The sequence below is a fragment of the Ptychodera flava genome, chromosome 6, assembly GCF_041260155.1.
Source record: "Ptychodera flava strain L36383 chromosome 6, AS_Pfla_20210202, whole genome shotgun sequence".
In the NCBI taxonomy this organism is placed as follows: domain Eukaryota; kingdom Metazoa; phylum Hemichordata; class Enteropneusta; family Ptychoderidae; genus Ptychodera; species Ptychodera flava.
This window is the reverse complement of record NC_091933.1, coordinates 42,774,006-42,789,763: the sequence shown is the minus strand read 5'-3', so window position 1 is coordinate 42,789,763 and position 15,758 is coordinate 42,774,006. Positions and strand designations below refer to the sequence as shown.

General features: G+C 36.5%; 2 protein-coding genes across 7 annotated transcripts in view; one reads left to right on the top strand and one right to left on the bottom strand.

The window, feature by feature from the left end:
* LOC139135890 (actin nucleation-promoting factor WASL-like) overlaps positions 1–15,758 on the bottom strand; it is a 570,409-nt gene that overhangs the window by 283,614 nt on the left and 271,037 nt on the right. The window lies entirely within an intron of this gene.
* The window catches only part of LOC139135868 (E3 ubiquitin-protein ligase PDZRN3-B-like), a 103,426-nt gene that overhangs the window by 75,548 nt on the left and 12,120 nt on the right, over positions 1–15,758 (top strand). For all 5 annotated transcript variants that reach the window (XM_070703621.1, XM_070703619.1, XM_070703620.1 and 2 more), the window contains 4 exons: positions 7,995–8,230; positions 10,109–10,244; positions 10,548–10,643; positions 14,598–14,660. In XM_070703621.1, coding sequence (XP_070559722.1) covers positions 7,995–8,230; positions 10,109–10,244; positions 10,548–10,643; positions 14,598–14,660 — 531 coding nt within the window. The remainder of the gene's footprint in view (positions 1–7,994; positions 8,231–10,108; positions 10,245–10,547; positions 10,644–14,597; positions 14,661–15,758) is intronic.

Below are 15,758 nucleotides of genomic sequence, written 5' to 3'. Positions count from 1 at the left end.
TCCATGGCAACGGTGTGAACCAAGGGATTGGGAAAAATGTGAAATTTGATGTCATCTTTTGTATGATGACAGACACAAGACGAGACAGATACCACAATTTCAACATCTCTTGGACAAACAGGATGGGGTCATGGATCCTCAGATTTATTCTATTCTTCATTAGGTGTACTTGTATCTCTGTGAGGTCAGACAGTGATTGTGGGTATTTTTGATGCCCTGTTACTGCAAACCAATTTGGTGAATTAGCCACAGATATTAGAAGTTTGCCATTTGTTACCACCAAGGGGCAGTCTTTTCATGATCTTTAGAAAAAGATATACAAAATATTAAATTAAAGAACTGAATCCTTGCGTTGAAATGTAACGCCACGCGAGATCATAGTTATTGATACTGACAGTGTCATACACTCAATGTCACTGTCAGGTATGTGGTAACAATATATCTTGCATATTGTAGGATTCTATGGCCTGCATTTCCATTAAATATGAGATAAGCCTTCTGTGTTTTCTTACTGTTGATATTTCCATAAATTGTATTTTGAAAGTTAAAAATAGGGAAGGATGAAAGACTTTGTAACGTTGAAACTTTTCATAGTATTATGAAAGTGGAGCAAATGAGCATAAAATATACCTGGTAGGAAAATGCTGGCACAAGAAGATACTCACAACATAGAATGCAATTTTCATTCAAAAGACAGATATTTCATTTCATTCTTGTTTTCTGTTGCTTGGTACTGAAAATCGTGCAGGCTGTTGAATTTTGCAGACAAGATTGATTACATTGAGTGTTCAACACACCATTGGAGCTGCCTTCAATGTTTGCTGTTCTGCCTATATGGACACGTATGAATGCCAGCGAGACTGTCCATGTAAAGAAACACTGCTTTCCACATGACTGGCTTGTTTCACCAGCCGATCAAACCACCAAATGTGAACAGCAATGACCACAAAGCTATTGGATTTTGCATCAAAATGTTTCAGACTTTGAAGTGGAGGAGCAGCTCGACTGCTCATCTTGTTAAACTTGTTTTATTGAAAAAAAAGTGGAGTTCAAAGGTTATCTGGTACATGCGCTGAGCTGCATGGAATAGTGGTGTTCAAGAGGATTAGTTTTTATCATTTTTCAAACAGAGAGGACAACAGACAAAATAAATCATTTTTGAAGGCAATATAAATATCAAGCTAGTATGAGAGTCGCGGTTGATATTTCTGAATATATTTAACGATGAAAAGTGAGAAGACGAAAAGGGCAAGGCACCATGTTGGCAAAATTAGTGGGCTTTTCTGGTGAGAAAAAAATACGCTCTTCTTCAGAGTCTTGTGAAGAATTTCATGTCAACTGAGTCTGCTTCTCTGGATTATTTTTCGGAGTTTCTTTTTGTGGCAGATTTAGTGAACAGCAATCCGACAGCGCAATAAGTAATATGGTAGTGTATGCCCCGGGCAAGAAAGAGATATCCCCGTGTTGCTTGAAGAAAGGCAATTGTTAGAGCTGTCCTAGAAGAAGCATGTAGGCAAAATTGAACGCTGCCTGTAATTTTTTCCTTCATCCTCGTCAAAAACAAAATTAGAGAAAGAAAGTCCTCATTTGTATGTTTTGTATAGTCGATCGATCAGATGGATGTGAAATTCTAGATATAATTTTGCAAAGTAATTGTGGGTGGTCTGGATGCTAGTTTCCTAGTATGATGAATGTATGCACAATTCAGGAAGCTTGTTGTTTGCCACAGATGCGATATGAATGATTGTTGGCATACGGTATAGCCAGGGATATGAATGATTGTTGGCATAAGGTGTAGCCAGGGATATACCTGTGTAATCAATAGGCACAGCCTGTCACCTGAAATTGTTCCTTTGTGATGGAAATGAATGAGACTTTATAATCAGCATTACTGACACCATCAATAACTCATTGTCTTTACTTTCCAAACACTGGGTTTTGGCGAGATCAATGTATTTATTATATTTTGGTTTGAATAATACATCCATAAAGTGTTCAGTCTCTATTGATGCTGTGCCTTGTTGACTTTTTTCCTGACTTATTCAGAGGTACAGTCATTATTACTCTACTCAAGTAGATATTGAATGTCATGAGTTCAGACATTAAATACTGGTTTTACAGCTATTGTTTTCCGTTTCACTCAAGAAAGAAAAATGCATTTTAAAAAAGAAAGGGCGTTTGGAAATCTGCCTATGCATCTGTTTATAATATCCACGGGAGTACAGTTGAATTGTGGATGCATGCACAATACATTCCTGCGTGATGTTGATATCCTGGAGTTTTGAACGGAGAGAGGATCAGACATGATAGGTTAATGGATACATGCATTTGGAAAGACCTTATTACAAGGCCTTCTAGCTGTAATCATTTTGACAGCACTTTGGAACATTGTTTAATTTTTCTTCCTTGATATCGGCAGTTTTTTGATGTCAAAGGTTAAAATGATGAACCATTTCATAGCTCCAGGTAACAGGCAGACTTTGAAAAGTCAATGTTGTGTTCTCATCTAATGGTTTTGCATGTTTATGATATCCCGGAATCTATGATCTTGGAAAGCCAAATAAAATGTTTTAGATTAATGTATTTTACAGGCATGTTTTGAATAATGCTCTGTCTGCTCACTCTAACTTTTCCGCTTTCAAACCAAAGTACTGAAACCGCTTGCATTGCCCAAATGATCTGTATGACGAGGCTGAAAATCAATTAGATTTGTAAAATTTATGTTTCACATGCACAAAACAGCAAATCACTTGGTGGAAAAATCAACGAATGACACTCTTCACAGAATGCATGAGTCATTAAAATCCAGGTACTACGTTGCTTCTTTTGAAGCAATTACGTTTTACAGTCAATCGGAAGTTCCTTCATAGTGTATCATCCCCTAATTGAAGTGATTGAATCACTTTTACAGTAGTCTAATTAGATAAAGTGAATCGCGTTATAAAATTAGTGCAGATACTTATACTAGTGTAAAGACAGATACAGAAAGGTACAACACAAGGCAGCAAGTTGTTTTGATGCTTTGAATGTTTTAAAATTGATATACATTGTATATATTGCCTGCTTTGATGAAGATTTGTTATGACTACCGCAAGTCTCTAACAAGCTGGAAGTCCTTTATAGTTGCTTCAATGTCAAGTGAACTTTGGGCAATTTCGAGTGAATTCCAAGTTTAAACATTTGTAGCTGTCTAAATGATGAGCTGCAATAATTTCTGTAGTAATAGCTTCACTGTCATGCAGGGATAGTTGCACAAAATTATGCAGCAGTATATTGTGCTGCAGTACAAATGGACTTGCCATACACTACAAACATGATATTTGTGCCATTTTCTCCCATGATTTACTCTGTATACAAAGGGAATTCCCTTGTATAATGATAGTGGATCCCTTGTAGGTTTATAGGATATCGCAATGCTTCAAAACACCGACTCTGACCCATTGAGAAGAGAATGCGGTGCCTATTCTTGGGTATGTTTTCAAGTGAAACATTATTATGTGACATGTGATGTTGATGGAGATTAGTCTTGGAGTTGTTAGTACATATTAGTGCAATTTTTTTGTGATAGAGCTTTCTAAGATGACATCATTTTTATTTTTTTTTAAATTGTGTGATATATCATCTGTTAAACTGTGAAGGCAAAATGATTCTCCTCTCATCTATATCTGACAGGAATTGCTCTGCTATCTTGTTTATAAAAATTAATATCCAGGAAAGTCTTACCCAAGAGTTTTTGAAATGTTTTTGCAAAATCATTTGTACAAGTGCACAATTTTCAGCTTCATCCCTGTTGCATATAGGTGTTGTGCAAATAATTGAGAGAGAGAGAGAGAGAGAGAGAGAGAGAGAGAGAGAGAGAGAGAGAGAGAGAGAGAGAGAGAGAGAGAGAGAGAGAGAGAGAGAGAGAGAGAGATGTAGTACCGTTGCATAATCAGATCAAAACGTTCATAAACATGTCTTCATTGTAAATTATACAGTGAGATAATATTAATAAATGAGACATATTTTGCATTTATTTATGATAGTAACTTGTGTACAATCAAAATATTTTAATTATAAATACATATTCACTGTGATAATGTGTAGCCAATGCAGTGTAAACGTTGTTACATGAAGCTCTTTATAAGTAAATTCTTAGGTCATGAGTATTGCCCAGCTCAAAGCATGTGCTGATGTGTTATGCAGAAAGAATTATCAGAGAACGCAGCGTCGTCTACTGCCAGACCACTTAATTTTATTATCAAGTTTGTAAGTGATTTATCCAAGATCAGCTGTGTGTGAAGTGTTGCCAGCATCATTAGCTCTGTCAAACTACTCGTAAATAGATTTCTGTTGTCAACCTGATTTCATCGAAAATTGCCAGCCATGTGGAAAGAAACTTGGGCTGTGGTGAAACGAGAGGCGTGTATCTCACTTCACTGCTGACACAATATATTCTCTGCAGACAGTAGTTTTCAAGTGCTTTACTCATTAAGTATTGTTACTTCAAGTAAAGCCAGGTTTTTCATTTCAAATAGATAGCATAAGGGTTCTGCTCTTCCATTGTGATCAAGGCATGATTTTGTTAAATTGAGAAGTAACAACAATGTGATTGTCGATGGCCAATCATCAGTGTCAGCCCCAGAGTGCCATCTCTACATCTTCATCAAACCACAGCCTTGCTGAATCTTTTGCGAGGGTAATTGTGCAAACCCATCAGAAGAATAGTGAAGAGAATCTCCCAATTTGACATTTTGGGTTTTTTTTCCAAATGTTATTTTATTGTGTTCAGCAGATTGTATTATATGACATTTTTCCCCATTAAAAATGAAATGGTCTTCCCTGTGTTAGTGGCTTGGAAAGTAAAGAAAATGAGGAAAGGCAACACCGGAATTTTTTTGTCTTCCATATCATTTGATATGTTTGCTAATGGTAAAATTATTAATTTGAAAATGGAGAAGTAATTCTGTAAAACTATCCCTCCAGGAATTGATGACATTTGGGCTGCAGCATTTTCCCCCGGTTTGTAAAATGACCTCTGTTATCTTGCAGATTTTGATTGTAAAACGAGGAATAGATTGCTGGAGTCATAAACTTCTATATTTCTCCATTTGTTTCAATTCTCTTGAGTATTTCCACGCATTTTGAATTTTTCGATGGATTGTGTTGTTGGAATTGAATATTATGCTTTCCCAATGCATTGGTATCATTATCTATAGCTTCTGAAGGCTTGCTTTGATGGTTGTATCGGAAACAAAACCTCGTGTCTCATATGACTCCTCGGTAATGACAGGATTGAAAACAAATCTTCTAGCTTCTGGACACTGCTTTAAAAAAAATAATATCAGTGATTAGGGAACTTGTAAAAAAGTGTAATTTCAGTCTGTCTAGCCAGGAGCATTACATCATTGCAGGCTTCACTTTTTTGTAGTCATCAGTCTGTGAATCGCAGACCACCATGGGTTTTTCCAGCCACATCGCAAAAATTAATTGACTTGGGGAGTTGGTTATTTATTCATTTCCCTAGGGACATCAGGTGAACTTAAACTGTCGTGAGGAGAGTTATCACATTATCAAGCGAAAGTTTGATGAATACGATTTGAAGTTTCCTTAAACTCAGATATGCCACTGTTTTCTGTTATGCCATTGTGAGCGGAATTTAAATTAGCCAGCAGTTCAAAATGACATAAAAAGTTTTCATCATCAAGTATACCATGTTTATTTTAAGTTTTCTTTGACCCCCATTCCTCCTATTTGTTTCTGTTTTCATATGAACACATCCCGTCTTCAAAAAAATTGTCACCCCATCCGCCTTGAGATGATGCAAATGTATATTCCTGCTGCCTTCTTCATCTCTCGTCCAGTTTGTCAAAAATGCAAGTTCACATCTTTTCATTCTTGTGATATGATTCTATAGTTCACTGATATGGCAGTGATATGTTATGCGATGTAAACCTTCGGTTACTATACACAAATTTCTTCCTTGAAAAATGACTTTACTTAAAAAAACTGCAGTAATCATGGTTGAACATTACTTATCTCAGTTTCAAAATTAGCTGCACAGTTAACAACTTGTTCTGTGGTCATTGTTAGAATAGTTAGATGTGCAGCTTTGCCCTGCATTTTAAACATGGTGACTTAACCCTTTGAGCACCAAAGTCAATTTTTGTCACCTTTAAAAATATACCTCAGTCAATTTTTTTCAAATTTTTGCCAAAATTTTGATAAAAAACTGTAGCTGATGAAAAGTGATGTCCATTTGGTTCAAAATTATCAAAGAAATTACAGAAAAATTCATAAAAATTGGTAAAATGTTGCACTAAAATTTTGGTGGAAAAAATTATGGCACTCAAAGGGTTACTGATAAATGAAAGACTGTAACATGTAAACTAGCCAAGATGAATTAATCTTGAAAAAGAAATACAATTCTCAGTCTTAAAAAAGAAATAGATTTTGCTTTTGTGTGCTCAACATGTAATTTCTAATTCAGCACAATTCTGTATGGGAGGGACATTGTGTCTTCATTCAAAGATTGTTGACCTCCCATCGTATGTCAGAAAGAACAGCTCCAGCAGAGTTTTGATCCACAGAGAATTTTTGCAATCAGGAGGACTGGAAAAAAAAGAAATGATTTTCCCAGCTGGTCACTTTATTTGGTCCCTTGTACAAAGAGTTTTGATTCTAGTACTACATTGATGTGGGTTTGTTAAATAAAATTGACAGAGGTAATCACCTGGGGAATGACATGCCAGCTAACTTTTCCCTCGCTACCTTTACCTCTCTGGAAAATTTCAATGAACTATGTCAGCGTTTGAATAAATTATTAATTTCTCCCATCATGCACTTTCTGCTTCACCGTCCCTCTACACTGAAACTTTTTATCAAAAATGTTCCCAAGCTGTTGCCCAATTCAGCATACAGCCAGATTCAGTTACAGGCACTGTTGACTGGCATAGGAAAAGTTCACAGACTATTCTTTGGTAGCTGGATATTTACAGACAAGAAATGTGTTTTGAAAGTGATCAGAGTTTAAGGTTTAATGGTCATGGTAGTGGTCACTCAGTTTTGTTGATTAATTTAACCTTTTCACCCCCAATTTCCCGTAAACAGGCCCAGAATCACCATTGATATCAATTGATATGGGCCAAACCATGGTGATGATAGGGTTCATCAAGGTAGCCATCTTGGAAATCATCTTCATCTCAACACATGAATGTCCAAAAACACAATTGAAAATGACAATGTTGCACTAGCAACTTGATGGTAAAATATGAAAACAAGGTCTTGTGTGTGAGATATGTCCCAGGTTTAAAAACATTTACTAGTAATTGTACGTGTGTTTCACTTGACTGTGTGTATGCTTTCCGTTGCTACATGTACATGTACATGTTCTCTTGGTTTTCACATTGGCTCAACACAATTGTGCCATGCTGTGAAAATTTTCCCTAAAAATAGAATAGTATGTCACTTACCTGCTTTATTGAACTCCAAAACTCAGAATGTATTCAGTTCTGATACTCATTATAGAACTTCTCTTCCAGCGTTTCATATTTCATAGAAAAATTTTTGATTAGGAAGTGTGCAATTTTTTCTGATATTAGATGTGGGGAAATCACATCTGTCGCCATATAGCTGGAGGCTGAATTCACTTCAGTTTGCCAGCAAAATTAATGACACTGACTTTGGTCACAAATCATGCAAAGAATGGCCTGACATCAAGTCTGTGATAAATTTGGAACAGAAAGGATTTCAGCACTTCAGCGTCCATTTTTTACGCTTTCATGAGGCTTTTCGATGCACAGAGAGCAATAGCCGCATTTTCAAAGAAAGAAGTATCTCAAGTTGTGTGAAGAATCAGAACAGTTTCACTCAGCAAATGCAAGTTGCCACACATATATGTACATGTACACTTACGTAAATTAAAAACAAAATGGTGTATAGTACACTTCTGTAAATTAAAAACAAAATGCCTCTGGAATTAACATTTAAATCCATGTATTTTTCTGTGGTTACAGGTTAACGGCAAGGATTTGTCACGATCCACCCATGAGGAAGCTGTAGAAGCATTCAGAAATGCCACAGAACCCATTGTAGTGCACGTTTTGCGCAGAACTTCCCGCACAAAATTAAAGAACCGAGAAGTTTCAACTTGCAGTGTTTCCACTCAAACAGACATTCAGATGGATAACTTTTACACCAACTCCATGCACCGATGCCCAACACCTCCTCCGATGTCTATGGCAATCAAGGGGTATGTACAGTTTATCTCAGTCACCATCACCCATTCAGTGAATTCAATATTCACAGTGTAATGTTGCTTAGATAAGAAATTGGACATTTTGATGACATAAAGGATAAGCTTGAATCAAACATTTTTGTGAATGGCCGACTCATCGTTTGGAAAAACAACTTTCTTTTAAAAAATTCTAAACGGACTGGTTTTTTTTGTGTATCATGTTTTTTTTGTAACAGCCTGGGAGCTGAAAATACTTGAATGCCAGAATGATGTTTTTGTCAGACTTAATTGAAGTAGGGCTTTTGGTAATAGTATTTGGAATGAATGTGTCACCGCTTGTTATTACAGGAGATAACACTCAGGCATAGTTTGTGTTATTCACACCATCCGTCCTCGGATCATTACAAAGGGTAAATTTCACACCAAATCTGATCCAATCATCTCAAGCAGAGTACTGTAAATTATTTTACTATTTAGAATGAGTAATTGTGGAATCATCAACAGCTCAAGGAATGTTTGCCACATGTGTGACATATTTCACAGCTTATTTCCAAGCCCTTTCAAATGTTCTGCAATTATAGTTAAACTAATAAATCTCTGTGTCAATGTTTGAAATTGAAATGGGTTTGCCAAGTCTGCTGATAATGAAAGCAGTGTGAACAAACAAAAGAGCATCTGTGGATGAGTTGTGTACATTGTATTATGTTTAATAGATGTCATTGGTATAGGAACTGTGAAATACAGAGCATCATATCATTGTGAATCTGCATCTGTGACCATTTTGTTGATACGAGATTCTTTCAATTCATAGACACTCCAACTGTAGTCGCTAGCTTGTGATTCTTTCCTCTCCCCTACATTCATCTTTCATGCCTTTGTTAAACTAAACAAATACTCCGATTAAATCACAAGCATGTCCCTCAATAAAAGGATACACTTATAAAGTCATTTGATTACTAGCTCTGCCAATGCCTGGTAGCCATGTCACACCAATCTCTTCAACTGAATACATGTATCATGATTAACGCCCTGCAAATGCCACTCCAAGTGAACCCTCGCACTGGGCAGCCTGACACATCAGACTCCTGTGTGACTGTGCACTGTTTATTCAACAGTGTCTTTTCACTCTAATATTTCATTCTATAATTTACAGCCAACTATAATAGGTTAAAACTACCGCTAAGAAAACAAGTTTTGACGCAAGTATTTGACATTAAAACCAGAATGTAGAAGTTGTCATATTTTTAATCCTCATCGCATGCACTCAATGCTATCAAATAGCAATTTTCAATGGCTCCTAGAGCCCTTGAAACTAATCAACATTAAGTGATGCAATTAAACAAAATAAATACCGGCTTATTTTTATAGAAAAGAATTTGCAGTTTTCGGCTGTCATGTTTATTTGTGGTTTGATTTAGGCAGAGAGTTAGAAAATTAAATTTTCTATGGTTGGTAAGATACAAAAATATACTCTACAGTCTTGCTCTGGAGAAAGTTATGCTGTGTAGGACTTAAACATGTCCATGGCCGCTATATTGCCTTGTAGATGAAACTATTCAGTGACTATGATGCGGATCTGAATGGTATGTCTACAATGTCAGTCAGTGAACTCAGTCTATCCTGTACACCTCCCCTCCAATTTTTTCTCATCATTAAATTTACATTCAGAAGCAAACACAAGCCAAGGTCAAAGGAAATCTGTTTAGGAAAAGGAGAGAGTGAAAGAAGTGGCAAGTTTGTCAAGTAACCTCTTGAGATATCCAAACCTATTGCTGAGTTGTCAAAGGAACCGTGAAGGAAATTTTCTACATTTGTGTGTTACTGCTAATGTGGAGTAATTATTTTATGACTGAATAACACTCATATTTCCATTTTGTATTTTTGTGATTGCAGACTTTGTGAGATTTCACCACAACAACCAATGACGTTGATTGACCATGACTTGCTCCATGAACTTGACAGTGTTGATAATTTTGATTTGCCTCTCTTGGACGATGGCCTTGACAAGGCCTATGAGATGGAATACGAGGTGAGAGGCCCAGTCTCAGATTAAAGCTTACACATATTTGTCAGTGAAAATAGAATATGATAAAGTTGAAAATCACATCAGTAATTATTGTACTGCAGTTATATTTTATTGAAAGTATAAATGTAAAAACTGACTATATACGTGTCTCCTTGCAAGTGTTAAAATACATTAAATATTGTAATTATCTGCGTCACTATCAAAGGATATGTTACGGATCCACCACAGCCATCTCCTTACCCTTAGCATCTGTGTCGTGTGTGTTGATTCACTGAATCTGACATAGTAAGTTTGTTGCGTCTGCAGGAAATACTTTTGCGTCGGACAAACAGCAATGACAAATTGGGACTGACACTTTGCTATGGCAACGATGATGAGGAAACCGGTATCTTTGTAAGTGAGGTGAGTAGAGATCTCCCCAAGGAATGTGTGTAGTTACTCTTGGAAAAGTGTGTGGGTCAGGCAGCTTTGCTGGAAAATTTGATTTTCCTGCTCATACCTTGAAATTCTCCCCGGAGTAGCTTAGAATAGGTTGATTATGTTGGGAAACAGAAACATGGGATTGCAGAGAGCCATGTTTTCATTCTCTAGTGACAAATCTGAATTTCAGGAATGTCTAATGATATCAGTGGCAATGAGCTAGGGTACATAAAGCTTTACTGTTGGTTGTTTTAGTTTCAGCCAGATCCAAGCACACAACGTTCTAAATAGAAAAAACCATCGACTGAATCTCACACTGATTGCAGGGGTTTAAAATAACAGTGTATACAGTCAACATTGTGCTCATAGTTTGTTGAAAGAAAATATTGGACCATCACTTGATCTTTTGAACTTTTAGCGAGGATTGCTGTTGAAAGGCAAGTCTGTCCTGTTCTCTAGGCGGTTTATGTTTTAGTCAGACTCCGACCAGTCTCTGTGTCAGGCCCTTTTGTCAGGCATGAATAAACACCCCATAATTGCCGACAAGTTGACTCTAGTAATTGCCTTATAATGAACACATATATTATAACAACATATAGGCCATTCGCTGGTTTGAAAAGTAAACATAGAGGTGGAATCGAAAAGTGTTACTGCTAAGCGTGGTTTTGTTTTATTTATGCAGGAGGGCAGATTTCTAAGTCCTATGTGAGAAGCTGGGATATATCAAAATAATTTCCTCGGACAGTTTTGACCTCTTGCAGGGTATTGAATAGTAGTCGGCATTGAAACAGTGCTGCAGCTACTGGTCTTACTCTGTCACCAGGCTAGTTCAAGATAAACCATATTTTAAAATTGATGTGGTACACAGGGCACATCAACACATATGGCTCGGATTTCTCTACTGTAGCTGGCTCCGTTCTGACCTGGTGTCACCCTGCTGTAAAACTATGTGGGCTCAAATTCCACTATTTATAAGATCTCTATGACATCACCTATCACCCGGTACTACCCCTGCTGTGAAGCCCTCAGGTCTTCATTGCCTTCATACTGTGTGTGCATAGGGCCAGGTTCAAAATGTAAAAACCCTAGCATAGTTTGCCATTGATACATAAGCAAAATACTCATGTGGAAAGTTTTCATATGGTTTCATGAAGGTCTATTTTGCATCACTCAGTCAGTGTCAATTTCTGTCTGAATACAGGTTTCTGGTAGTTTAATTGGTTGTTTTGACAGAAGTCATTGTTGTTACCTTTTTCATCAGCTGTAAAATCTACTCTCTTTACCTTTTTTTGCTCCTGTTTATAAAATGCAGCTTTTTGTTTCACTCTCCAAATCATATTCGAATGCCTTGTGTTCAACTTTTATAGAACAGAAACCTGAACATGTGGAATATCCAACTGTATTGGTTGACAACTACATTTTACTTTGGACTAGAATTTGTTTGTCGGCAATGATATTGTAAATCGTACACAACAATATGTTGTGTTGTCAAGGAATAACTTTGTATTTCACCTGGTTTTAAATTGATGAAAAATATCTGAATTTGACCTCTCTAAGTACTTCATAGATTCAGTTAATTATCACATTTTCTAAATGTTTAAATATTAGGTTCCAATATTTTAAATATCAGGTTCCAAATATATAAGTTCTGTGTTTATTTAAAAAGCAAATCGGTAATACTAAAATTATGAAACAAAGCTAAATATTATACCCACAATTCAAAAAAGGGGTTTGTTGTTCATCAGTTGTATTGTTTTGTTGTAGATTAATATTTGACTGTTTTGCCTAGGTGTGTTCAATTCTAGACTTATCAGGGTTCTCAGAATATAATTCCACATTTTGTTTTGACATCACCTCCAGTGCTTCACCTACATCAGGGAAAATTTGTCAAAAATGGTACGTGCAATGAGCTTGGAATTAAGCCAGCTGTGGCACAAAACATTTTTTCCTCACAGCAAGCTATTCATGTGGTAAATTCCCATCTTGGTTGTCAGGGCAACCATTGCCTCCACTTAAGTCATGGGTAGAGGTTTTTGATGACTACACCTAATGTAATGTGGTTTTGGCGAATTCAAAACAGGACGTGTTGTAGTGTAGCATTCACCACACTATGGCATTTCGTTAAATACCACCCTAATTGCGGATCAAAATTTTAATTAACCTCTCTCTAAAATAATATAAGATGTTTCCCAGCAGAATAAATATATATTTTCATTGTCATAATAGAGAGCAAGCAAATGAAGATTTGCATTAGGTCCTGATCGGTTACTTTTGTGTACACTCTGACCTCTAAACTGGTGGAATATATCACATTGTAAATTCCTCTTGCAGTTTTAAAACAAAACAAAATGAAATTTAGAAAATTGTGGTTACAATTCCATTTCTATAGATGATAGAATACAAATATTCTTTTGCACTACAAGTATGGAGATGGGGTACCACTCAAAGAAAACACAACTCCCTCATCAATTTTGGATTATAATTGGAGAAAATTCCATTCAGGCAATCATGTTGGCTTTATATTTCCAATTATCAAGTAAGTAGGGAAATGTTTTTGAGATTAATATGTATGCTATTACAGTAAGACGACACTTCAAAATATGCATGGTTTCTTATGAAATCTGTAGGCTTTTTTGTAACAAGCTAGTTTGTTGTGTTCACATATTAGCTGTGTGAATGTTATGTTTTCAAAGATGCAGGTAGTGCATCCATATCCTGTTTGTTGAAATCCTCAGATTCACAATCAATATGAACATCTGAAGTATTTTATTTTTGATGAAATGTCTCAACAGCATGTTAATTTTAGTTTTGCTGAAAGCTTGAGCCATCCATGGCATTCCTGTCTGACAAATTCAACTAGATGTGGTTGTAGTTGTAGTTGTTCATGCTCTATTGGAAAGTAAAACATTGATGACTTAACTGACAAAGCTGCAGGTTAGTTTGTATATGTGAAGCAGGGAGTTGTTTCAACCCTACACCTTTCTCTGTTCTGGTTTAATGAAACACTCTTATTGAAAAGTGTTCCCCTGTGTTAAATTTCCTAACACAATAGACCGAGCCTAGTGGCATTGTGGAGAGAAAAATATGAATAGATATGAGACATTAATGAAATGAAACTTAATCAAATTTTTATTGGGTTAGTTGGAAATTCAACCAGCCGTACTTCAGAGCCGTGATATCCTGAGGGGGGTATGGTCACAACAAATTCCTGTACTAGAGGTTTTACATTTATTAAATCTACTACATGAAATGCAGGAATAGAGTTTGATATTAAATGTCCAATTATCCTGCGTATGGCAATCATAGAGCGATTAATTCCTATTATGGATTTACAGAATTTGAAAACTGTAATTAATGCATCAGGGTAAACCAATGCTTGTCCATTCCCTCTGTTGTAACCCAATCATCCAAAAGTCCACTAATCAGATTTTGTCCATTTGATAGATCCTCAGGAATAAGAACATGAAACTGCAATTCTCATGGAGGATCAAATTCTTTATACTTTGCAGTGAAAGTTTTCAATTTTACAACCTTACTGAAATGTTTGACCCTATGCTGACCAACTGAGTTTGTTTTTGGGAAAAAATATTGAGCTTTATAATATTGTTTCATGTTGTCACCATGTTGAAAGTAAAAGGTGTGATATGCAAAAACAACTTGAGACGAAAAGTCACTGTGAAGTAGCACTCAGTTAAAATCTCTTTTTGATACCATTTGTCATGCACGACAACATACTTTACAGTGATGTTGAATAAAAAAGACTGCTGCCCTGTTGTACTGCTGCTGTTAGTATTGATTTCATTATCTGGACAGCTGGTGTTTTTGCGATGGCTTAATGTTTCAAATGAAGTTGTCCAAAAGGGCTGAACTGTATGTACTGCACTGAGTAATGGTAACCGTGTGTTGACGGCAATGTTTTGTCTTCTTTGGTTACAGATTGAGCCGTATAGTATAGCAGGACAAGACGGAAGAGTTCGTGAGGGAGATCAGATTTTACAGGTAAATGCCATAGCTAGTATTGACATGTTCTATTTGTGTTCCCGGTAAAGAGTGGTGAAATGTGAAACCCTGGCTGATTGGTACTAGGATGTATCTCTGTTGCCAGATGCAAGCCCTGTGATGCAAAGCCCTGTAATGAAAATTGCTTGAGGAAATTGTTGTAGGGTAATGAAAGTGCAACAGTAAAGAAAGCTGCAGGTTGAGGGTAATGTCATGTCAAGACCTTCAACTTCAAAAATCTCTACCGATTTCTTGATGATGATAATACCTCTCTCAAGGACAAAAATTGCCTCCTATCATTTTATCTTCACTTTAATTTGCTCATTTGTTAACCATTCCAGTGTTTTTTCACAAATATATGTATAAATTATGTTAATTCTGTCACCATGGTGATGAAATGGGCATAATTATTATCATGAAAGACAATGATGTTGTTAAGACGTTTGAAGTATCATTATAGTCTATGGAGAGAGTGTGTTCCGTGAATTTCTTGACGATAAAGTGAAAAATCAAGATTGATGCCGGTGATTTTGGAATTTAAAAAGAGGAAAAATGGAAAGAGGTTACTTAACTTTTCTCATGAACTGCAGCCAGGAGATCTAGATTTGTGATTGCAAAATTTTCTCAAGTGTTAAACTCAACTGTTATGTCAATTTTTACCTTCAAAACTGACATAAACATTTTAGTAAGCTGTGTTATATGGCAGTATGAGAGAAGTAACTTGACACAGCTTTGTACAAGTTGAACATAGCACAAGCAGTTGGGGGTTGGGAAGGGAGACTGCGAGTCCTTTACATGCAGAATGCATTTAAAGTCTCCTCTCGGATGCCTCTGCCTTTTGTCATTTACCGACCCAGCATACGGAAGATATTCCTTTAATCTGGTTAGCCTTGCTACTGTGTTATCGGGTCTTATGATTTGCTGACCCAGGGTTTTATTAATACCGATCCAGTCGCTGCCGTCTTTTGGGGACTGACTTATTTTTTCTGCGGTGTGGCTTTAGCTGGCCATGCAGAAAATCTACGCTGACAGCATTGCACTTCAGGTATTTCCTCCCCCTGCTAGGTAAGGCCTAATATTTAAAACGAGGTTTTCCTG